General features: G+C 46.1%; 1 protein-coding gene across 1 annotated transcript; it reads right to left on the reverse strand.

The window, feature by feature from the left end:
• Nucleotides 1–1220: 1220 nt before the first annotated feature.
• On the reverse strand, nucleotides 1221–23148 carry RBP2 (retinol binding protein 2, cellular). The gene is made up of 4 exons (XM_012663883.1): nucleotides 23019–23148; nucleotides 10183–10361; nucleotides 3034–3135; nucleotides 1221–1503 (listed from the first exon to the last, which is right to left on the reverse strand). Exons 1-4 carry the CDS (start codon nucleotides 23089–23091, stop codon nucleotides 1453–1455), a joined length of 405 nt encoding a protein of 134 aa, XP_012519337.1. The 5' UTR covers nucleotides 23092–23148; the 3' UTR covers nucleotides 1221–1452.
• Between the last annotated feature and the right edge of the window lie 2235 nt (nucleotides 23149–25383).

The raw sequence follows: 25383 nt of genomic DNA on the forward strand, positions 1-25383 counted from the left end.
TGCTAGGAGGTCCATGGCATGGCAGCTTGGTCAGAGGGTTTGAGCCAAGGCTGGCCCTGGGCCACATGGCTAGATTGCAGCCTTTCTAGCCATCCCCCCAGTCCCATTTAAGATGCTCAGGGTCAATGGAAAGATCTGATCATTCAAATCACACATGGTGCTAACACCATGTGCTACCCTCTTGGGATACACCTGCTTTTCAAAGAACATTCTTGCCTAATGGTGGGATTCCAGGCCCTCTGCAGAGGGATGAAGGAGATGGCTTTGACCTGTAGGACTCTATGGACTCAGGACCCCAGGAAAGATCCATCACAAATCCATCCTCATTAACCAATGTGCCCTTCTAGGTGCATTATTTCATTTGTTTATGCAGCAGCAAAATGCACTTCTGCTCAGAGTAATAAACCTAAGGTTCTGAAATCACCAGGAGGCCATGGAGGTACTGATCTATTGCAACTTAGCATCCGCTCACCTGGACCCCTGAGATTGCAGAGGGAGTAATTTAGCATAAGGCTCAGGGTAATAGGGGCTGCCCTTACCATGTGCAAGGACCCGTTCCAAGCATTTTGAGGGTATTAAATTGCTTAATCCTCACAGTGACCCGGTGAGGGAGATGATAGTTTTATCTGTCCTCTACTTTATAGGAGAGGAAAATGAGGACAGAGAGGCCAAATGCCAGGCCCGTGGTCACCCAGCTAAGAAGTAGAGTGGCAGGACTTGAACTCAAGCCTCCTGGCCCCAAAGCCTGCAGAATCCTGCATGGGGGAGTGGTTGAGAAGCCACACTGAGGCTGAGCAGACAGACGCGTGCTCAGTGACTCTGCAGCACAGGGCCGAAGGGCAGAGGGCTGGCCTGGGCCGAGAGCAGCTGGCGCGGCAGATCTGCTGAGGCTTTTGGGATATCTCTGCCCAGGCTGTTCAGGGCAAGGTGTAAACTGGAAGTCATATATATCTTGAAATAGAATTTTTGAGAAATAATGTGCTGTTCAAAGGAATGAATCTCAAACAAGAAATGTTCAGGAATCAGTAGGCAATGCTGTGTTTGCCAGAGAATGCTTCTAGGTAAAACAGGTCCCCATCCATAATCCCAACAAACAAACAAAAATGAAAAAATAAAATAAAATGAAACAAAATTAACAAACAACAACAACGAAGCCATGCAAAAAAACCAAGCAGGCAGTCACCTCTTCTGACAGCTCTAGAAATAAAAGGAGACAGATATAAAAAGTTTCAAAGTACAGGAGTGATTTTTATTTTTCCATTTAATGATAGGTTTCAAAGGAGAAAGAATATGGCTGTCACTGTTACACAGCCATTCTGTTTAAAACCCATCCAGATGCCTTGATGGGGCTCTATCAGGAGTGGGAGGTCCCCACGGCTGCTTCCCAATGCCAGCGGAGAGCTCCGTGAGGGGAGTGGGGAGCACGTGACCAGCAGGTCTCCTGCACGGCCATCACTGCCTTTTGAACACTTGACGGCACACCTGGTCGCCACAGGTTAGCTCCTGCAACATCAGAAAGTGGATGAGGGGCCAAGAAGCCAGGGCTTCCGTCTGCCCAGCTGCTGGCCCTCCCAGTGTCCGGGGATGGGAGGTCAGAATACAAAAGACACTTAGTCATTCTGGGCAAAGGGCATCTCACAGACCCCTCAGCTGGCATGCCCTGCAGGTAGCAGTAATTCAGTTTTGACACTTGAATTGAGCCTGAACAACTATAAAAATGAAAAATGCAAAGAAATGACCCTCTCAGGTGGGATTTCTCCTACTCCTATGATTAAAGCAACATCATCTAATTTATAAAAGGCAGCAAAGCCATTAGGAAGGGAAGGATCACGAAGAAGCATTTGGCAGGTAAGGGCCCGGAGGATGCTGGCTGGGAGCTGCCCCCAACCTGTGGGCTTTCTGTCCTCTGGTGATTAAAACATAGGCTGGTGGAGGCACAGGAAATGACGGTGTGACCTGCAGAAGGGCTCCCTTAGGCCTGCCTGTACTTTAGGTGCTGTTTTTCATACAGACAGCGGGAGACCCAGGCCTTATTTGACCCTCCCTGACCCTTGAAGGAGGAGGGAAAAACATGAGTGTGGGGACGACCACCACAATCATGCAGCCGATGATGGATCCATTGTCTCAGCCACAGGGACCATTGAGGATTGTATAACAATTAAAAAAATCCATCATCTAACCAGAGCAGGTAGGGAAAATCGTCAATGGAAAACATGGTGAATGCCTTCCATATATCATTGTCTGACATTGCCTCCGAAATAAAGATCTCAGAGGAAGCAAGGCTGGCTCTGAAGGGCACTATGGCACCAAGAATACTGACACTGGAGCCAGGTACCTGCCTCACTCCATAGGTGAATGAATGAAGGAAGAAAGGACTATTGATTGAATGAGACATTCATTTACAAATGAATGACTGAATGCAGGAAGGAGTGAAAGATTTTTCACCATTTGAATGCTGGATCCATAAATTACCTTGAAGATTGAAGAATGAAAAATTAAGCTGCCTAGACAGATATAAATTATTTAAGGATATCAGGTATTGTTCCTACCTCTCTGTCCTAGTACCAAATTAACCTAAAATATTTGGAGGTCAGGCAGACATACGTCATGGAGAGAGGTCAATGCCTGAGGCGGTTCCCAGGCCCTGCTGCCCCTTCTCCTCCCCCTGCCCCCTTCCTTCTGGGCTCCCATAACTGTGAGAGGGCATCTAAACTCTACGGTTCACGTATCTCCCCAGCTGGTCTTTAACATGCTCCCTGCATTTCTCATTGGATCTCGGCTTCCTAACTCAGCATTTTGAACTTTCTCTTTAATTGCAGCCATTCACAGAAACAGCCATATATATATATAGATTTCTTCCTGGAGTTCCCTGAGCCAGATGGGAATGGCCTTCTGACTCTATGACCACACACATTTGGCTGGAGCTCAAGGGAGAAGCTCGAGGCCATTTTTCTTGTCAAAGGACCCAGCTAGGTGACCACGGTAGTTTGTGTGAGCAGAGTGGAAGGGAGCTGGGCAGACCCCAGGACTTACCAGGTGCAGCTTGTCCCCCTCAACCCACTGCCTCCAGCCGCGGTTCTCTTTATCCCCCTTTTGCACACACACAAGGACATCACCTTCCCAGATGACCAGTGTCTGCAATGACAGATTCCCAGGCGAATCAAACATATGCTCTTGAGGGACTGAACAAGTCTAAACCTGCACCTGCAATTCTCGCAGCCATTCCTGGCTCCTGTTTGCAGAGCCCTCGGTCTCAGGGCTCTCTCAATGTCAAGATCTTTCCATCTTCTTTTCTACATACGCCCTCCATTCCAGCCTTATCGTGGCTTGTTCTGTTTTCTTTTATGGCATTTACTCTTCCATTTTTTCATAGGGTAAAGATAGCACTTCAAATCAGTGGGGGAAAGATGATAAATTTCACTATATAACAATATAAAATTTCTGGAAGGGGAAAATACCTTTGAAGTCAACAGAGAAATAACAAACTGGGGAAAAAATTATAACTTATCAGCAAAGTTCTGATTTCCTTAAAGGGATCCTGTAAATAAGAAAACGATCATTAACTTAATAGTTCATGTCAACGAAAGACATGAACCAACAGCTTGTAAGGGGAAAAAATCCAAAACCCAAGCAGATGGTTTTTAAACATAAGAAAAGATATTCAGCTTCACTCATAATAAGAGAAATGCAAATTAAGACTTTGTTTTTCGGATATAATTCATCATATGGTCAAAGATCCAAGAGTTTGATAATATACTGAGTTAGAGGAGATATGGGGGGGAATATAAACTAGTATAAATCTCTTTGGAGGGAACTTTCATATTACCTTTCAAAAATATAAAATTGCATATACTTTTGACCTTGAAATTCTACTTCTGGGATTTTTTTTCCTACAAGAATCACATTGTGAGGACTGTCCACTGTAGGATGTAAAAAAGGCAGGGGAGTTGCTAATCAGGGGTCACCTAGACGGCTGCAGTGCCAGGCTTCTCTTCCAGAACCAGGAGGGTGGCCCTTCTCCTGGTGCAGCAGTGCCAACTGGTTAGTAGCACAGGGGCAGCAGCGCAACTTGTGATCAACAACCAGGCTGAGCTGGCCAGCAGGTTGGAGAAGCCACAGGCCTGCTGAACCCCAAGAGCACTCAAACCCTTGTGCACATGTTTACTTGTTATGTAACTCCCCAAACTCGCCCTGCTTCTATTCCCCACCTTCACCGCTCCTACTGCCTCCCTTGGTATAATCCGTACCACCCCCAAGTGGTCCTGCAGGGACAACCACCTCTTTGTCCAAATTAGCCTTGCACATGCACTTCCTAAGATGATTTTGTCATCCCCATCCAGGAATGGCTTTGTGTCTGTGCTGTTCTTCCCTGGGGATGACCCTGACGCTAGTTGATTTCCTTCCAAGTATGTGCAAACCGTATTACGCCTCTGTAAACAATATTATGCTAAGGACCAGACATTTACTTTCCTTTATATCTTGTAAACCCAGTTGGTGATAAACTGACCTCTGGTCTTTTTCCACTGTCCTTGCACATTCGGGGCTGAGTTTTGGTGCAAATCTGTTTTCCACAGATTGTTAAATCTACCTATTTCTAAAACAGTATTTGACCTTGACCATATTATATATTTTATGTACAATTTTATTCCTCCTACTTTTACTCCCCAGTGCATTACAGCATTGTTTGTTACAGCGAAGGGCTAGAAGCTTCATGAATTCTGTCGGTGGGGGCTAGTTAAACATGGCGTGGTTCATCCCTGCTGTGCTGTCATTGAAAGAATACAGCCATAGCGTACTGTTCAAGTTGAAAAAGCAAGGAGCAGAGCTATGTGCATTATACAGGGAGGGGGATGTCTGTGTATGCATATATTTGTATACATTCTCTGCAAGGAGGTAAAAGAAATCCTTAATAGTGATTTTCCCTCAGGAGGGAACTGAGTGCCTGGGGGCCAGGATGGGAACAAGTTTTATGTTTTACAGTTTGAAATTTTTTTAACCATCTGCCCATATTAATATTCCCACAGCTAATTTAAAAATAAAATTCTACATGCTTTATAAAGAAAGTCTCCTCCTCCTTCAGGGCCGTCCAAAGCCTCACATCTTTGAGGTGTTAGAGAAGCTCAATTCGCAGGGTGCTTTCCTCGCTCTTCTGGGAGGGAGATGTCTGGAATATTTATTTGCTGTTGTCCACGGTTGGCCTCGGACGCTGAGTTTCCTCCCAGATAAACGAGGAAGGAATCATGTCTTCTGTTCTCCCCACTCCCAGATTGCCTTGCACATGGTAGGCACCTAATACACGTCAGTTGAATTAATGCCTGTCTCCCCCAATAGACAATGAGCTCTATGAAAGAAGGGGTACGCCGCTGTTCATTTCTGCAACATCAGACTCAGCACCGTGTCCAGCATTGTTGAATGACTCTCTGCGATTGAGTGATTTTATTGAAATGGAATCTTGAGGTAAGTCCACTTGCCTCCTTGCCTTAGTTTCCATGGTCCCACCAGAGTGCATACATGTGCATCAACAAGGACGCTGTACGGTCCCTGTCCGTCTACTTGTCTGTCTTCCCCATGAGGCTTGAGATGCCTGAGGGCAGGGAGGGGGTCTGCTTCATCATTTTACCTCTAGTTCCTGACTCAGACCTGGCATGTAGTAAAGGTTTAGCAAATTTTGTGGAAGGAAGGAGGGAAGGAAGGGAGGAGAAAACTGTTAATGTAAGGGGCCTGTCCTAATATTTTATTTTAATAACTCATATTGGACAGCAAGATTAAAAGTTATTCTGACCCTAAAATAAATTGATTACCAATAAATCATGATAATACTTACAATATTATAGCCTTACTCCTACATAAAACAGATAATGAGAAGCAGAAAGAAGAGAATGGTTAAATGAACTAAAACCCCACAATTCAATTTGCTTTTAGTTGGTGACCCTCATCCCTGCATCAGAGGAGGTTTTAAGAAAAGACTCAATTGCCTTAAAAGATCCTGAGGTTGAGGAAACAGATAAAACAAAGAAAGTCAGTGCTTCTGAGCTGGGATGAAGAGGGAGCACGTTCCAAGGGTAGGTGGTTGTGCACAGAAGGAGGAAGCCGGGCCCCTGCTATGATGTCTCTCATCACAGTGTCCAAAATTAACATCCCTTTATGGTACATTAGATACAGGTACTGTATCCATGTTAAATTTAAAGAAGTTGATACCTATACTGTGGTTATATAAGAGAATTTCCTAATTCTTAGAAAATACATACTGAATTATTTAGGGGTAATGCATCAGGTTTTTCAGAAACAAAATATATGTCTATTAAAGAGAAAGCATGTGAAAATGATGAAGCAAACGGCAAAATGTTAACAATAGGTAACGCTTGGTAAGGAGAGTTACAGATGTTTGCTGTTATATTCTTATCACTTTTCTGTAAATTTGAATCACTCCCCGATAAGTTTTTTTTTGAAAGGAAAAGAATAGCTCTTTAAATTCAGAGCATTGATTCACATGCTTAACCCATCCACGCACTTGTCTGCACGGAAGCGTTCTTCATCCCCGAGCGCCGCCTCCCGGAGGAGGCAGGTTCCCTGACTACCCGCCACCCTTCTTCCCGGTGCTCCTGTCTTCTCCTGGCGTCACAGCAGCATTATTGGCTCCAGCTGTCGTTGTCTGTACCTGTGTTTCCCTGATTTTACTGTCTGCCCCCAATTTCCATTGCTTATTTTATTATTGAGATATAATTCACAAACCATAAAGCTCACCCTTTTAAGGTATACAATTCAGTAGGTTTTAGTACGCAAGGTTGTGCACTAAGCCATCACCACTATCTAAATCCAGGTGATTTTCATCATCCCCCAAAGGAACTTTGTATCTGTCAGCAGTCACTACCCATTTCCTCTGTTCCCAGCCCCCCTGGCACTTTCTGTCTCTATGAATTTGCCTTTCTGGATATTTCACATAAATCATACACTATGTGGCCTTTTGTGTGTGGCTTCTGTCGGTGAACATGTTTTCCAAGTTCATCCGTGTTGCAGCATGAATCAGGACCTCACCCTTTCTCACAGGTGCAGACACTCCATATTCCATTACATGAATATCAATTACTTCTTTTTAATTTGATTTCATTTTGGGGTAGCTTGTGTAGTTTTGAAAGGAGCCTTAAACCCTTTTAGAAACAAGTCAAGGTAGGCAGTTAGGAATATGTATGACCCACAGGAAGGAAGAAGGGGGTGCCAGGACCCTCAGAGAAGAGCACACCCCATGATCAACGCGGTTTCATCGCTTCTGCTCTGGGCTGGCACAGAACCAGGCACTAGAGGACACTACACACACCCCGCCTCCAAACTGCTGGGGAGATGTTCAGAGCGTTCCTGAGGGTGACGGAGGAGTTGAGAAGTGGAGCCCTGGAGAACATCAGCATGAGGAGCACAGCACACACTCACACGCGCGCACAGGCACACACTTGTGTGTGTACTCAGGCATGCCACCGAGTGTGGGCAACAGAAATTAACCAGAGAGAGAGGCTCAACCCTCCCTGGCGTCCTCTTCCAGCTGACGGGTTCCAGTCAAGTTACAGGAAGCAATAGCCAATAGCAGTCCCAAGGGCACCTGTTCTGCACTGTGATTCTCGTGGCAAAGGCCCTTTGTTGGAAGCTGGGTAAACTGTCCTGGGTACTTCTCACCCCTCCACTGATCGTGTGTGTGTGTGTGTGTGTGTGTGTGTGTGTGTGTGTGTGTGTGTGTTTGCTCTAGCTTTCTGCTGCAGGCCAAGAGGAGACAAGCTGTGGGAAAGGTTTCTCTCTCTGAAGGGCTGACTGCTGATCCCGGAGAGAGGAAGGAGAATGGAAAGTGAGGAGGCTGGAGAAGGGTAGGTGTGGCATTAACACGTGGAGTCCTTTCAGAGTTGGGAAAGGCGGGAAGGGCATGATTTATTTCAGGAAGAACAAGTTCTCCACCATCAAAGGTGATAAAGGATAAGTCAGACAGGGCAGGCCTATTTTTCAAGAGCCTATACCCCAAACTGAAAGGTGATGGAAAATGAATCATTTTGCCTTGATTAGGTTGGAACAGTAGAGTGATGCAAAAATTCTGAGACAAATTTTCTTAGCAGTTCTGGTGTGGGATGAATTTGCCTTTCAGCCACATGGTTCAGAGATTCAGAAAAGGCTTTGGATCCATCACCCTCGTAGGGAGGGAGGTCTATAAGGGGGTGTTCTGAAAGCTTATGCTCTCACGCCAGGACTGCTCTGATGGAAGAATTTCCAAAGTGCTTTTCATTTCCCCACTTTCTTCAGCAAGGAACACTAAATGTAATTCAACCTTGATTTAATGGCTGAGATTATCAATGCTGTAGGACAACTTGATTGAGAAATGTCCTGTTTTCTTGGCTTTATAGTCGTCACCAAAGAATTACAATAGCTTTTCCTCCCGACCCTAGGAGAGGAGCCGGAGTTTTGTCCCTTGCTTTGAGGGAGAGTTAAGGCCTCAGACTTTGAAAGAGCTCTTACAAGCACAAGGTAAGAGTTGAGGGTGGTGGCCTGACCTTGGGAGGATGGGGGCTCATGGTGAGAGGGGAGGGGCAGGGTAGAGGGTCCTACTTCTTTGTGGCACCCTGGAACCCTAGGGACTGGCCCTTTGCAGGGGGTGAGAGCATGGATACCTTGGGAAGGAGTCCTCAGCTCTGCCCTCCCTCTGCTTGGGAGCAGGGACAGATGTTCCAGGGGCTGATTTGGCACAGTGGGAAAGGATCCTGTGGATATTCAAACTGCCCATCTCATATAAACTGCATGGGCATGGACAGTGAACTGTCAGTGGCAACCGTGATAAACCAGGAACCCTTCCATGTCTCCTGGATGTGTATCCCTGGGATCCTTTATGAAGGAATCCTTAAATACAGCTGAGGTTGGATTTCTCCCGATTCCTGTTTGGTGGGGACTGACCAGATGTAATTCGGCTTGGAAAACCAAAGGCAGGCACACTGAGCATGCATGTGAGCAGCGGGGCAGATCGCTGGGCTGGGGTACCAGTGCTGTGAGCCCTGCCTGCCCCAGCACCACCCCACTTCTCCCTGTTGCCTGGGAGGGCCTGCCTCTTCTGCAGACTCAAGTTTTCGGGCTTTGAGATAACTCCCGGTTCTCTGCTCAGAGTTGTCTTCTGATTGCTTTCAGGGTCCTACCTACATTCATATAGTTCAAATAGCTGCAAGTCCTGCCTTTGGATGCATGGAGGATTTCCTAGGTTACATCTCGTGAGTTAAGGCAATGCTAGCATGGAAGTCACAAACTTTCCCGAGACTTTTCCAAGTTACTAGGACTGGACAAACCCTGTCTTCATTTAGTCTACTGATTTTTTTTTGTTTGATTTGCGTTGTACTTTTCTAAAAAAAATTAAATCAGTTGGGGTTATCTAAAATTGAGATGTTTTATATAAAAACATCTGATTCCTGGCTCACGCCTGTAATCCTAGCTCTCTGGGAGGCCAAGGCGGGCGGATTGTTTGAGCTCAGGAGTTCGAAACCAGCCTGAGCAAGAGCGAGACCCCGTCTCTACTAAAATTAGAAAGAAATTAATTGGACAACTAAAAATATATAGAAAAAAATTAGCCGGGCATGGTGGTACATGCCTGTAGTCCCAGCTACTCGGGAGGCTGAGGCAGGAGGATCGCTTGAGCCCAGGAGTTTGAGGTTGCTGTGAGCTAGGCTGACGCCACGGCACCCTAGCCCAGGCAACACAGTGAGACTCTGTTTCAAAAAAACCAAACAAAGAAACAAACAAAAAAAAACATCTGATTCCTCAACATCTCTTAAAAACAAATCTGGCATTGCAAGGCTTTGTTGCTCCATGGCAGTGCCTGGCTGGAGCTGGGCAGAGCTGCCCCTTACATGAAGCTGTACTACCCAGCTGGCACAGTCCCAGGACGTTGCACCTCACCCTCTTCCCTTTGCCTGCTGGGCCCATGTCCGTAGGTGACCCATAGCTCTCTGCCCCACATCCTGGAGAGATTGGGATGTTAATCTCTCCTTGTCCTGCCTCTTCCTACTAAACTTTCAATATGTGCTTCTTGCCAGCATCGTTAAGTTTATTCTGGTCCCCCTTTCCTGATCCTTCTGGGGTTGTTTCTGTCATTTTTTTCCATCATGAAGCCAAATAGCGAGCCCCTGCACAGAGCATGTGAGTGAAAAACACCAGGCAGGTCAATACCTTAAGGTGCCGGTTGTCGAGGCCCTTTGTGTGCTCATCAAACTCCACTCCAACAGTGAAATCCAAGCTATAGTTGCGGAACGTGCTGTTGGTTTTCGTCTTGAAGTTATCACCATCTTGATCAATGATCTTCGTCTGAGCCAGATGTACTGCAATCTTGCGGGTGGCAAAATCAATATCTGTTGGCAAAGGGAATTGCGGAGGTTATGATGTGCTCAGCTAGACTCATTCATTTCTTTAACAAGGCCAAACATTCAGGACCAGAAACACAGATCACAGACAAGCCACTTTTCTTTGCTTAAGTAGAAAACAAAGAGTTGTCTTACACATGGCCAAGTCGGACATCTCAGTCCATTGCTGGGAAAACTAGGAGTCCCTCCACACCTCCTCAGGAGTGCTGATGGGAGGGCGACATGGCAGGTGGGACTCACTCCTCAGCTGTGGCTCCCCAACACACATGCGTGCACACACACACACACACACACACACCCTCCACCATAGCAGCTCTGTTCTATCTACTCGACACACTGGGCTTCCTCCTAAGAGTTTGCTGAACAAAAAGATCTCATGGTTTAAAAGAAAAAAGACTTGGAAAACCACCAGTCTTGATCATGGACAAAGATGAAACTTTGTTATTGTCCATAGCAGGGAGGGATTATTGCAAACTTCCACTTTTAAAGGAGATTGGAGGCTTACTTAGCTAGGCTGTTCTGCCTCAGTTATAAGCCCCCAGTATAGTTTTGTGCATATTCTAGACAATAAACACTTGCTCAGAGATTTTCTTTTGTTGTTTTTAAGGAAAAGGTTAATAATTATTTATTTATTTTTATTTCAGTCTATCATGGGGGTACAAATGTTTAGGTTACGTATATTGCCTTTGCCCCACCCGGGTCAGAGCTTCAAGCGTGTCCAAACCCCGGACGGTGTGCACCACACCCATTAGTGGTGTACGTACCCATCCCCTCCTCCCCCTCCCATCTGCCTGACATCCGATTTATGTTTTTATTAGGAAAGCTTTCAAACAAACCAATGGTGTGTTTGATTTCCCAAGCTTTTCATGTTACAAGAAGCTAAGTGCTGAGCCCGCCTACTTGCTAAACTCTGGTTCATCATAAAATGTCACTCAAGACAAAAATTTGTTGTCCAGTGGAATAGATCTAGAAACAGAGGGTAAGTCTGGACTGCTAAGTTTCTATCCTTGTGATGAACATCATCAAGCTCTTGGTCTTTAAATCATATCCTTTATGCCTGTGAATGCTCCAGATATCTTTGGTTACCAATCTAACTCTGTATTTTCTTTCCAGAAAATCCCCCAGAAGGTTTTCAGAAATGCTAAGACTGATTCTATTAAAACCCAAGGGTAGTAATGAACTCAAGAGTAAGAACAGTTCAAATTTATTGAGTGCTATTTCTCTGAGAATTCCAGCCCAATCTCTAAGGTAGATAGGTGACTAAATTTCACTGTCTGGTGTGGGATAAACACTATATTGTGCTCATGAGGGAGACGAGCAGGTATCAGCAGTTCAGGAAGCTCCTGTCAATTTGGAGAGTGACACCTCTGCTGCCCTTGCCATGGGGGCCAAGCACTACTTCCCTCACCCTCTCCCCCATTTCCTTTCTGACCCATTTCCTTTTGAATTCCTCTTTGGTCGCTATTACTCCCCTTCTCCCAAAGAACAAAGGAGAGGCTGAGCTGGCCACTTGAATCTCACTTTGGGCCAGCAGGTTGGCCACAGTGGGAAACCCACAATGGAATCACATCTGCATAGGGAAGGGCCCTGGGTAATCTTTTAGACCCTAAATTGTATAAAGTCAGATTTGAGCCCGAGGGAATAATTGTAAGTAGCATTAGATAGTCCAGGAAGTAAAAGGATCACATACCTGTTTTCCAAGTCAGAAAGAGAAATGGGTTCAAGTTGGTGTGAACTGGCGCATGAACGCCAGTGCCTTGCTCACCTATCTATCATTCCCAACATTTATTGAGTATCTGCCATGTCTAAGAATTCACCAGTGGGTCCCAAGTGATCCCTTCAGGATCACCCAGGGAGATGCAAAAACTACAGATTTCTGGGTCCTATCCCAGGTCTGGCATCTCTAGATGGTAGAGCCCAGTGATTTTAGATTTTGGACTTTGTCCTAGGAAGCTGGTTGGAGAAAGACTTCCAGGGTGTAAAATTTGAAAGCCACTGTTTAAATGCCTACTCGTCATGTTAGAGCTGAGGAAGTGAAAACCCAGAGTGGCTAGGGGACTTGTCTACAGATACGTAGCTGAAACAGTGATCACAGGGGCTTGGTAATTGGATGGATGTGTAGAGAGATCAAGCTGAGAGGAGAAAACAATGGTTTTGAACTTGGGTGACCAAGGTGAGAACCAGGGAAGTTAAAGAGAGAACTAGTTTCATAGGGGAAAACAGCAAGCTGAATTTTAGGTGAGGTGAGTCTGTGGGCCATGCCATGGTAATATTTGGGGTGGCGATTAAGATGCTGTTTGGAAACAACCAGGAATGGTGCCCGTGGTGGAACCTCCCTTGGGAAACCTTGCTCACTGTATTCTCCAAACACACCCACAGGATACGTGTCCTATTAGCTCCATTTTACCAGTGAGGAAACTGCCTCAGAGAAGTTGTGTCTCTTGCCCTGGATTATATAGTGAGGAAGCAATTGAGGTGGTATCTGAATGGATGGTCTGTCTCCAGAGCCAGCGCTATGTCCCAAAAACTCTGGATAACCCACTTAGACCACCCCCATTTGTGACTTTCCATGGCTGCCCAAGATACTAGTAACTGCTGACTCTTGTTAAATTTCCCTTGGAGACACAGGGCTTTTGGATCCAGCTGAGTAAGTCCCCTCTGTTTGAGGCAGTTTGTTTTCCAGGGCTCTTGCATACTATCCCCTGACCCCCCGCCAGTCCCAGCAATTGTTTTCTAGGCCCAGGGCTATATGAGGTCTGTCCAGGAAGTATCCAGCCATGTAATATGAAAATAAGAGACATTTATTGAAGAAGATACAAGAAAGATTGTACATAGGACAATGACACCTCCCTTCAAAGGGACCTCACACAGTTCTCCCAGCATCTCTTAACCTAACCCGTACATGTTCAACACTCTCAGGTGTTCTGCTTGTTGCAGCCCTTCCAGAATGTGGCCACTTTCAACAGATTCTCAACCATCTTTGAAGCATTTGTGCCACACGTTTATTTGTGCCGCACTCATTGCATCATTCCTGAAAGGCTTCTGAATCATCTGAATAGTTTCCATGGAGGAAGGGTCAAGCTTAACGCAAAATCTCATGCAGATTCGTTGCTCTACTTGCTCAGTCATTTTGAATGTGATGGTCACACAGTACACGTGCTCACTGAACAGTGTCTAGCGCTCCACTGACTAGTACAGTGAGGGTGTGATTGTTCACGCACGTGCATTTCAGTCCACCCTCCTTGGCTGCCAGGTTACATCGATGTCGCACAAACTGTGCTTCTTATATTAATAATGGCTGGATACTTTCCGGACAGACTTTGTATAATAAGTCAGAACAGGAGCAATCACATGCCATCCCCTGTACATTCCCTGGCAGCTTGTTTAGCTTCGGCTCTGGCCCATGGAATTGTCTGTGAGCATGTCCAAGCCACACAGCCTGCAGGTCATAGATGCAGGGTGAGATGAAGGGTGCCCTCGGTGCCGTGAATACCTCTAGTCTACTTGGCCAGCATTCACAGAGCCCAGGGTTCCCCACTGTGTCTGCCGTGGGGCTCAGCTCTGTGGGTTCAGTGATTAAGAAATGGGCTTCTGGTCAGATGAGTTCGGAAAATGAGGTATTAAAATGAAAAGAAGATGGTTTCTGCCCTGAAGAATTTCACAGAAACTTTAATATAGGAAAAATGCTTTGTAACTCCAAGGTGGGAGGAGAGGACACAGGATGCAGCCTTTCAGAATCTCACGCACTGGCTGTAAAACCCCTCTGTGGAGGGACATCCTGCTGGGCGGGTGTTCCACAAGACATAATGTGGAAAACCCTTTCTGAGGCATTGATCTTGGCCACCTTGGCCCTGCAATCATGGAAATTCTATTTAATTTTTTTCCCTTCAAGGCAACTGCTCATCTGTTTAGACAGCACCAAGTGTTCAAGCATTTCTGACTTAAAAATGAATCCTTCCTTAAAATTGCTAAAAACCACTGAAAAATGTCCTCCACATGCTAGTCAGTGTAAGCATGTGCTTGTGGCAGGCGGAGGAGCTGGCAAGAGGCTGACATGTCACATTCTAACTCATATTTCTCTCCTTCTGCCCCAGAGACAAGGTCTGGCAAGTCAGGTGACGTCTGTGTGTCTAGCTTCAGTCCCACTGCTGGACACTTGGGTCCAGATCTGGAGAGTGGAGCAGAGAGTGGTGGCCGTAAGTGGAGCCATTATTAACTTTATCAGCTTGTCGTGAGGATTAAATTTGATAGTGTTTGTGAAGAGCTTTGCCGTGGCTGGCAGCCTGTGGCAACAGCTTTGTAAATGGTAGCTGTCATCATCATAGTCATCATTATTAAGCCTCCTGACCTCACAGGCCAGTTCCCCCGGTGTCCTTTGCATTTTTCCAAATACTCCTTGACCATTTCCTCCCTGAATCCCTGCTGCTGTCCTCCCAGCTCCCCAAATCTCATAAGGCCCACCCCTGGCCTTGCCTCCTCCAGCTTCTGTTCTTACTTGCCTGCTTCCTCACCTGCTATCCAGGCCACATGGTTTTAGCCCCTGTCCCTGACACTACTTAGCATTTTCCCTTGACTTTTTCTGGTGCAGGGCTAAGAACATAGTAGGTGCTCAAGAAATATGACGTATTGGTTAATGGGAGCGGCATGGTCCGGGACAATGGCTCTCAAAGTGAGGTTCCTGGGCTGCCATCACTATCAGCAACTGGGAACCTGTCAGAAATGAAAATTCTGGGCCCACCCCAGACCTGTTAAATAAGAGCTCTGCAGGTCAGGCCCTGCTCATTCTTATGTGTCTTTTAAGTAACTCCATGCATGCTAAAGTTTAGAGCCACTGGCATAAAAGAGCAAAGGTAAGGGGAAGAGCTGGGTGTAATCCTGTCCCTTATTCACCAGCTCTGCGACCTTGGAGAAGTCCCTCTCCCTTTCTGGGAAAATGAGGAAAAGATCATTTCATAGGACTATTTATGGTGTGAATTTAGTAAAAATGATGGTAAAATGCTTTACAGAGTAGCAAGGAGCTTGTGGGTACTCGATGCACTTTGGCCATACTGCTGGAACCATAGCTGGAAGATGGGAAAAGAAAAACCTGAGGTCATCTATTAACCGGACGAAACAAAGGGGAGGGCTCTGGGAAAAACTATGAAGGAAGAATCGGAAATTACAGAGAAATTTAAAACTGAAGTGTTCCTCTAAGAATAAGTCTATTTTCATTCTATTGATGTGGAAACTGAGGCCCAGAGAATTTAAGTGGTGGGTTTGCAATCCCCCAGTTAGGATAGAGCTCCTGACACACTCTATCATTCATGACTAATACCCCCACCATAAAAACTGTCATTTGTCCCTGGTTGCTTAGAAAGCTAGATCACAGCTAAAAAATGTCTATTGCTGAGAGGACTGGTTTGTCCTGGAAACTGCATCCCTAGTCAATCTTTCTGACCAGTGCCGGGGGAATCTTATTAGGAGACTATGCAAATGGAATCAAGCGTCACTTCTCCTCTGGACTGAAAAATGGCTTGGCCTCTTGGCCACCCTTTAGCGTTTGCACAGGCCAGTAAATCATGTCACTTCTGCTCCACCCCAGGGAAGGGAGCCAAATGTTCTGTTGGTGGATTCACGATATTTCTAATCAAAAGGGTTTAACTGCAGCTGTAGAACACACACACACACACACACACAAACACACACACACACAGATAGATTACAAAAACACTTCCTCTTTGTACTTTGCAGAGAAAATTATTTTTCTGATATGGTATTTTAACACCAGGGTTATCAAGTATGTTTTATCTGCTTTTCTGGATTAAAAGTATCGCTGAGTCTGATTTATAGCCAAGTGAAATGAATTTCTATCTCAGAAGGAAAGGTCCAAAGGCAAGCTATTTCTGAATAATATATATGGCTTATAGTTGCTGCAGAACAACAACAAAAAACCAACACCAAAGTGACTTTATTAAAGCATACTTTTCATAACTGCATTTTGAACAATGCGAGCCATAAAGTTGAAATATGAGTATGCTACTCAACATTCAAATGCTTTGTAATGTGCTTGTGAAAAAAGCTAAAGTTGCAGGCTAAAAGGGCAGGTGTTTTTTGTAAATTAAAGAGCAGAGAGGCACACATATTCATCATATGAAATCCGAGAACCATTCAAAGTGCAGTTTTGATGGGCTTCGAACCTGGACTCTTTAATTCTCAAATCATCGACAATCTTAGGCAATTGAGAAAAGCAGAGTGGAAGAGCAATCTTCTCCTTTTTATTCTGTGCCATTTCCTCCTCCAGAGAACACATTTAGAGAGGAATTAGACTGGCTCCCTGCCTACATCCTCCTCACTCCCTCCTGGACACAGGAGGCTGGAGACCCTGGGGAGCCCCCCTGCTCCCCATGCACTGCCCTCCCCCTATAGTCTAGTTCTCCCCATGGAGACGGGGATGGGGATGGGGGGTGGAGGCGCTGCCAACACATACAAGGAGAGAGCCAGAAGAAGGGGCTGCACTTATCACCACCTGGGCTCTTTCCACCCTCAGCACTCTCCCCTTTGAAAGTCCGACCAGATACCATGTGGTTCAAATAGAGACTTTGCCAATGTGTATAACTTCATTGATGTGTGGGCACCCGTAGGAATCCAAACTTGTGAAACAAATTCATCCTTGGGTCATCAGACATTTATTTATTCACCTATCCATCCATCCGTCCAGCCATTCATTTTTATCCAGTGTCTCTGAGTGACGCTTACAATATTTCTGAAGGTCCTTCCTGTCTCTTTTGGATGCCCCCATCCTGATCAAACTTATTCAGAATGAAGCTCCTCCTCCCCTATCCCCATGTCTAGTACCCCACCTGGAACAGTGCTGTGGAAAGGCCTGTGGTGTTAGAAGCAGATAGATCGGGCTCCTAACCAGGCTCCGCCATTTCCCTGCCACATGTGGCCACGGGCAAGTCTCTCCACTTCTTTGGGCTTCAGATTCCTCACCCCATAAAATGACAAGCATTCTTTCTGTATTTGTCCCTGACTATACCTGAGCTCTAGATCTTATATCAATGTACCGATTTTAATACTCCATCTGCATGTATAATAGGTATCTGAAACCAAAATATGCAAAACAGAATTCTTAATGCATCCCCCCCGCCTGGTGCCCCACCCAAACTCACCCCTCCCCATGTCTTCCCCATTTCAGCCGATGGGATCACAGCCTTTGCCGTTATTCAGGCCTAAATCTGGGACTCATCTTCATTTCCTCCATTTCCTCTCTGTAATCATCTGCAAGCCCCGCCAGCTTTATCCCCCAAATATATGCTGAATCCATCCTCTGCTCCAGCCCCACAGGTGTTGCCCTCACTCAAGCCATCGTCAGCCCCCGAGTGGACAGCACAGCAGCCTCCTGGCAGGCCTCTCCACTTCCAGCCTTGCCCTCCTGTGATTCATTCTCCGCACCGTGGGCACAGAGATCCTTAAAGAATATAGAGATTGATTCGGTCTTATAAGCATAAGGCCGGTGTGGACTGTCCTCTGCCTACCTTTCCACTCTCGCCCTCTCCCTTGCCTTCTCCCTGCTCACACATTCCCACTGCACCAGCCTTCCCGTGTCCTTGAACACACCCAAAGCCTTGGCACTTGCTGTCCCCTGTGCCCAGAACACTTCTCAGCACTCAAGCTTCGGCTCCACTGTGACCCCCTCACATGGCCTTCCCTGATCATCCATCACACTCCACCCCATTATTCTTTTTTATTTTCTCTGAAGCACTTACCACTACCTAAAACCATCTGTCTCCCCACTAGCATGTAAACTCCATGATGGCAGGGAACCCGTCTCCTCGTCCCCACTGGCTCGCCAGTGCCTAGAACACTTCCTGGTGCATTTGTTGAAGACTTAATTAATTAAAATGAAATAATGTATATAAAGCTCTAGCACGATACTTATCATGGTGTGAGAATAATTTGTGCTCATGCTCACCTCTGATGCTAGACTTTGAGCTCCTAAAAGGTCTCGATGGAATTTTGCACATTGCAGACATTCGGGAAATATTACCTGGCAGAGACCACTCAGGTGGGGGCTGTCTGATTTCAGCCTTTAGGGCTTCCACCGTCCTAGTGGAGCTTTCCAGAGACCCACTAGAACTGTTTATGGTAGTCATAGCTCTTTTAAGTCTGTGCATGTTAATTTAAATGAAAATGTAGTTCTTCATTGAAGATGATTTTCACCTTCTATTGTGAATTAAGGGAAGATTGGGTTATTTCCAAATACTTACAATTTAGGGAATAAAGAGTTCCTAAAAGATGGTCTAAATTTAACATTATCCAAATAATCTTAGGACACATGCCTTCTCCATGTTCACTGATTAAAGTTACTTGATGGTTTTTCATTTTCTAGGCTGACTCCTCCCTGGTTCTTCCCAAGCCAGTCACCACATCTAGTCTATTGCCTGCTCTGGACACCTCCCCATCCACCCTTCTCAGCACTGCTCTCACCACCTTCCCAGGGCCATTGCAACAACCTCTTCAGTCCTCTGCTGTCAGAGTGAGCATTGATAGTGTCTCTCTCCTCTGCATATAATTCCTCCCCAATCCTCCCCTTGCAGGATGAAGTCCACACGTGGCACACCGCCTTAAAGATCCTGCTGCCTTTCCAGACTCTTCCTTCTCAGCCTCCTTGCACTTTGCCCTCTGGCAATGTACTTCCTTCTGGTCTCCCAGGCCATGCCTGTGCACATGCCCACAGGGCCATGCCTGCCTCCGTCTCTGCAGGGAGTACTCCTCTTCTTCCTTCAAAACCCTACCCAGAAGCCCTCAGGAAGTACTGATTCACATACTATAGCTCCCTTCACCACCCTGCACATGCTTTTTCTTACTATTGTTCTAATGATACTATTGCTCTTTAGGGCTCAAGGCATATAGCCACCTACTGGCCCATCTGTGGCACATATTTTCTTAAATGGCTGTGACAATACCTCTCATCCTACATGTTGTTCTTACTATGTGACTTTGACATTGATCCCCCTGAGGGGCAAGATCTACATCACTTCCTTTTAAACACAGGTGGGCTTGTAACCACTTTGACCAATAAAATATAGCAAATGTGATACCTAGTGATTTCTGAGGCTGGGTCACAAAAGGCCATGCAGCTTCTGTCTCCTCTCTCTTCAGATACAGCCAGCCAGCATGCTGTGAGGAAACCCGGGCCACGTGGGGAGATGACATGTAGATGTCAACGGCCCCAGCTAAAGCCTCAATTGCCAGCCAGCACCGACTGCCAGACACACATGTGAGTGGGGAAGACTGAGATGGCTCCAGCCCCAGCCACTGTCCAGTTGCAACCGGATGAGAGCCTTTGAGCAAGAACATCTAGGTGAACCCAGTCAATCCCCAGAACTGTGAGAGATAATAATTAAATGACTGTCATTTCAAACCACTACATTTTGGGGTGATTTGTCACATGCTAGTAAAAAACAGGAACACCATTTCTGTATGACTGTAACTTGACTGTCTACACCAATTTGTGCTCCTTGAGAAGAGAGACCAGGTTTGGTTCTGCTTCAGACGGCACATTCCTCGGTTCCACGGGCAACTTCTAAAGCTTTGGCAGAGGAGCCCAGTGCTCTGCCCTGGCAGAGGTAATGGGCTCTCCCTCAGCGTTCTTTCACATCGCTGGGACCTCCTTACCTCTGTCCTCCTTGGCCGCCCCCTTAAAATGAAGACCACCCCTCCCATTCCTTCTTCCCTGATCTGACCTGAAGGAGGACCTTGGGACATGACAAATTCCTCAGGGAAAAAGAGTTCACCACCTGCTTTCCTTGCTGTCAAGAAAGAGTCTGGGGCCTTAAGAAACACCAGCTGCCTAAGAAGGCAGGTGAGGAGGTACCATGGATCCCTGGCTTACTCACCCTTTGAACTCTTAGTGACTGAGGATTTGAGGCAAACCCAAAGGTTGCCATGGTGTGTCCCTCTGCTGAGTCACACGGGGAGGCCAGTGTGTGGGGTGACTCACTGGGCTAGTGACAGAGCCAGTTTGCTGCCCAGACCCACATCTCAGCAGGGTTTCTCTTTTCTTACTGAGCTAACAACCAGGCCCGCAGAGAAGGCCAATGCCCTAGTGCTGGGGGTTAAAGTCTAAGAAATTGATGGTTCTTAGACAGGGAATGGCATCATACTTAGTATTTACACATCTGGGGAATTGCAAAAATCTCCACACATGCTTTTCCCAAATGCCAAGAGACTCTATGCTCAAAAAGGCAAGGAAGGCAAGTTTTGTTGGGTTCTTGGTGTTGGGAAAGAATCTCTGCCTTGTATCCTGGGCATGAGGAAACTGTACAGATCTGCTGGCTGCGTTTAGATTGAGGGGGAAGCCCCACCTTGCCTGCTTCTGGCTCAGCCCCTTGAGACCTGTCTTTAATCACTGCCAGTTGTTGCCCCACCCACATCCCTCTGGGCAGGAGAGAGGGACCAGGTGTCTTGCTTGTTTCAGTGGTGGGAAGGTGACTCTGGCTAAGGCACTTCTGCACATGGCATCATGGACTTGAGCGGGGCAAGTTCCTGGGGTCCTGAGACCCTGCGGGCTGTCAGCAGCTGGGTAAACCAGGCATCAAGCACATCCACATTCTGGGTTTAGCTGGTACTACCACCTACGGTGTTAATCTTAATCAGCAAAGTGTCAACCTAACCCTCTATGCTGCAGAGACCTTAGTTCACAGAGGTCAAACAACTTGCTCATTAAGATGAAATCAATATAATATGACATTAAATTGGAAGTTTTGGCTGAAGCTCTAAGAAACGACAAATATTTGATACCAAGGAGAATTAGAAAAAACAATCCAAACCGCCATCTGATGGAGATATCCTAATAACACATTCATGCGTCATGAGCCCCTGACTCACACTGAGGGTGTAAGTTGGTGTGCAAGTGTGCAGAGGAAGGCTGTTGTTAGAAAGAGTACTTCTTGGGGAGAGCTGATGGTGTGCCCTGCATCCTCCCAACCCCCTAGAGGGGAAAGAGGGTGGTAGGAATGTTTGTCTCCCACCTTTGGCCTGGAGAGATGGGCTTTAGGGGCCCACCCTGCAGAGCCATCAACTAAACCGAGACTGGATTTTAAACCTGAAGTCACTATAGGACTTTTTATTATTTAAGCATAAACAGCAAAAGACACAAGGTTGCTTTCTAATTATATTAAATGAGTCTGGCTTATTCAGCATACCTTCATGCTGAAACCTTGAAACTTCCAAACAGCCCTCATTAAAGCACTTTCAGTTGTTTGAAACCACAACTACACCCAACATCACCTGGAGAGAAAGGCAAGGTTGGTGCTATTATCTTTATTTGGCAGATGAGGCAATTGAGTTCTGAAGGGTTGAAAAACGGGTTCAAAGTCCCAGAGCAAGTCTTAGCCCCAGTTATGTTGACCCTTCTGGTTTGGTTTGCTCATCTGTATAGTCTTGTTAAGAAATACAGTTCTGAGCTATGCTCCAAACCATTTACCCATGTGTAGAATCAGAATTCCATTTCCGTTGGCCAGTCATGGTCCTCAAAAACAAGTGCAACAGGGTTGAGGGTGGACACCGATAGGAGAATTTTTGCCTCTTCCTTCATCCCCTCAAGTATATTGAAGCAAAATTCTGATGACCACAATGAAAAGAAAGCTAGTCAGTGCTGGAAGCATGTCTGGAGTACGTGAAGAAAGTGCTAAGCTCCATAAATTGTGAAATACGTCACTGCTCTCCTTGTTCATTGACGTGGAAATGTTCAAGCTAGGAGTTAATTGCACAGAAAAACCCATGATTCCCATTCGTGGAAAGACCTCCCACCATCGTATCCACATGATTGGGCCTCCAACCTCACCCACGGCTATGCTTCTCATCCTACGTGTGTGGGAAGGTCCCATGAGATAACTCCACGTGTGGGGAACAGCAAAGCTGGAACAGGGGGTGAAGAGGCTGCTATAGGGATGACATGGGATAGGCAGCTCTCGCCAGAGTAGGTGCACGGGAGCCCCTTGCTGTGGGCCCACTCGCTCTGGTCTCACGTGGGGCCCACAGGCTGGACAGGGCGATGTGTTTTCTGCCAGCTCCACAAGAGACCCACCCTGTAGTCAACTCAGGACACACACAGACTGGCAGCCTTTGGCCTGGAGCCCGATTCAGAAGTCAGGTAAACAGTGGATTGTTTGAGCTAGATGACAAAAGCCTCGCCTAGCCTTCTGTGGGGCTTATTTTCCCTAGGCTGAGAGATTTGCTTCCTTTTCTGCTTCCCCATTACAAGACTGACAAAAGAGAGATGCAAGGGTCATCAGTGGGTAACATCAGGTCCAAGTGGTTGTCAAAAGATGGTGGTCACAAGGCAGGGGAGCAACTGCATTATCCTCTCAGGTTTGGGGTGTGTGTGTGTGTGCCCTTCATTCAGCATATGTTTTCTGTGGGCCAGGCACTGTGCTAAGGACATTCTAAATAAAATCTCATTTATCATTATTCCCAATTTGCAGATGAGGGAACTGAGCCTCAGAGAATTTTTATGACTTGCCTGATGTTACACAGCTGTACGTGAGGAGTGAGGATTTACACCCAGGTCTGTTGAACCCCACAGCGACACTGTCTAGAGGGCCAGACCACAGTCCTCCCAACATCCCCTTCCCTCTCCAACCCTAGCCTCCCCCTTACCTAAGGCCTTCATGTAGCCATCAAAGTTATCATTACTTTCCATCACCCAGGTTCCATTCTGGTCCCTTGTCATAGTGGCAGCCTACGGTTCCGTGTGGGTGTGTGGTAGACGTCAAGGAGCAGGCTGCAGGGAGAATGTGTTGGAATGAGTTGCTTTTATAGCCTAGTGGACCAGGTTTATGGCTCTGCAGATAACAGGTCCAAAAGTCATAAGCACAACTCAAAAGAACTTTCCTCCCCTTTGCAAGGTTCAGAAAGACAATGGGCTACCCAGGCACAAAGTCCTAGTGTGGCCAGGTGTGGGTGTCCCAGTAACCTCCACCATACACAAAGCCCTCAAGCAGGTCATTTGGGGCTGGCTGGGCTCCCACTGGGCCCCTGACCTCACCCAAAATACTTCATCTACACTTGAGGAAAACAAACACTCAGTGTCCACCCACTATACACACAGGTCACCAGTACCCAGGCCTCAAATCTGGACTCTGTCAGCCGTGTAGCCAGCACTTCCGGCCAGGCTGGTGAAGCTGAGAAGGTGGAATTCAAACCTGTTGAGCTCTACTCGACTTTGTGCCAGGCAGCGTACATACTTCATCTTGTTTCAGCTTACATGACCTCCATGAGTCATGTTTAATCATCCCCATTTTACAGATGAGAAAAGCTTATGGAGGTTAAGTCCCAATTCTAATAATAATTTGTGAGTAGCTGAGCCAGGATTTATACCCAGGCCTGTCTGGCTCCAAAGCCTTTTCCTCAAAGGTAGGCTAGGTCAGCTTGGAAAGACAGTTGAAGCCTGACTTGAGAGCCTGACCCTCCCTTGCATCCCAGGAAGGTGCCCCATGGGCTTCCCAAACAGCAGGGCTGCATAAGAAGGGCATTTTCTGAGAACATGAGTTTGTTAAAAGTAAGCTGGGCCTAGAGGGAGGCCCTGTATAAGGCAGAGGGGCAGTGGGATTCTGCTTCAAGACCCTAAGATGAAGCTGAGGATTACCTGGATCAAGTTAGGGGCATAGCTGGTACTTGGACAAGAACGCTTGGTTCAGGGCTGTTCTCCAAATTGTTTGTCTCCATGGGCCAGAAAATGGGTTAGCTTATTGCTCTGATACTTCATTCTGAGATGTCAGGTCTGAGAAGGGACCTCTACACCACTCTGAAGAATGGAGGTGTGGGCTGAGATTGGTATACCATGAGTCCCCAAAGTGAGGACAATTTGATGGTGACACTTGTGGGCTCCAATATATGTATTCTTGTGCTGTGAAATTTAGGTAAAGGGCTCTGACTATGCATGATTTGAGGAATATAAAATAGAACATTTATCTTTCAGTAAATATACTGGAGTCAGGAACATTGGGTGAAAAATGGCCCAGCTATTGTCAAAAGACCAATGAAGGATGAAGGGAAGGAGTTAGGGATAACTTTCCCACAAACAGAATGTGAATGAAGGCAACAGGAGTGGACAGATAAGATACCTTGGAGATTTATCCTTTGAGGTCCAGTGAGAGGCTGCTGTAGGCTGAGCATTCTGCCTCCTGGGCTGGAGAAGTAGGTATTCCCCTCTAGGCTCAGATGTGAGGGCCTCAACACAGTCTCTCCTACCCCCAACAGAGTACCCCATAGGCCTCCCTTGCAAGAATGTAATGAAAAGCTGGCCTGGTAGGGGAAGGGCTTGGAGACAAGAAAGGGGTAACTAATTACAGTAAGCCAGAGGCTTGTGTTATAATGGGCATTCAGCGAGGAGGCATTAGTCTTGGTGTAAGGCATAAAGTTGAAACTGAGATGTCTCCATAAAGTCAGAGCACTTGAAGAGATACTAGCACAGTTAGAGTATGAATTAGTCAAAATCTACGACAATAAACAACAAGAAAGTTTGTCTATTTGGCATGAAATTTATATAGATTAAAAAAAGTTCTGCCCTGCTCTGACTCTGGTTTGGGATTTGAATTTATACTTTCTGCTAGCCAAGATATTAAAATAAAAAGAGTCCTGTGCTTTTAATACTTTTAGGCTGTGAGGAAGAAGTAAATGTAAAAACTGTGTGGAGGAACACACATTCAAAACCAGGCCAACCAGTATTCTCTGTGATCAAGCCATGCTAAGTATGAGCTCATAATTGTAAGAGACACCAAAACACGCAGGCAAATTAGATTTCCAAGAGCTTCAGATAATAAAATGATCAGATACAGACTATAGCATGAATATGTTTAAAATGAACAAAGAAATTTTAAAAGCACCTAAAAATATGAAAAAGGAATAAAATAATGTTTTTTAAAAAACAGATTAAAAATAACCAGAGTAGTTCTAGAAATTAAAAAATATAATCACTAAAATTAAAAAGGTAATAGATGGATTAAACAGCTTATTAAACACA

This window comes from Propithecus coquereli, unplaced genomic scaffold, assembly GCF_000956105.1.
Source record: "Propithecus coquereli isolate 6110/MARCELLA unplaced genomic scaffold, Pcoq_1.0 Scaffold12, whole genome shotgun sequence".
Lineage (NCBI taxonomy): Eukaryota > Metazoa > Chordata > Mammalia > Primates > Indriidae > Propithecus > Propithecus coquereli.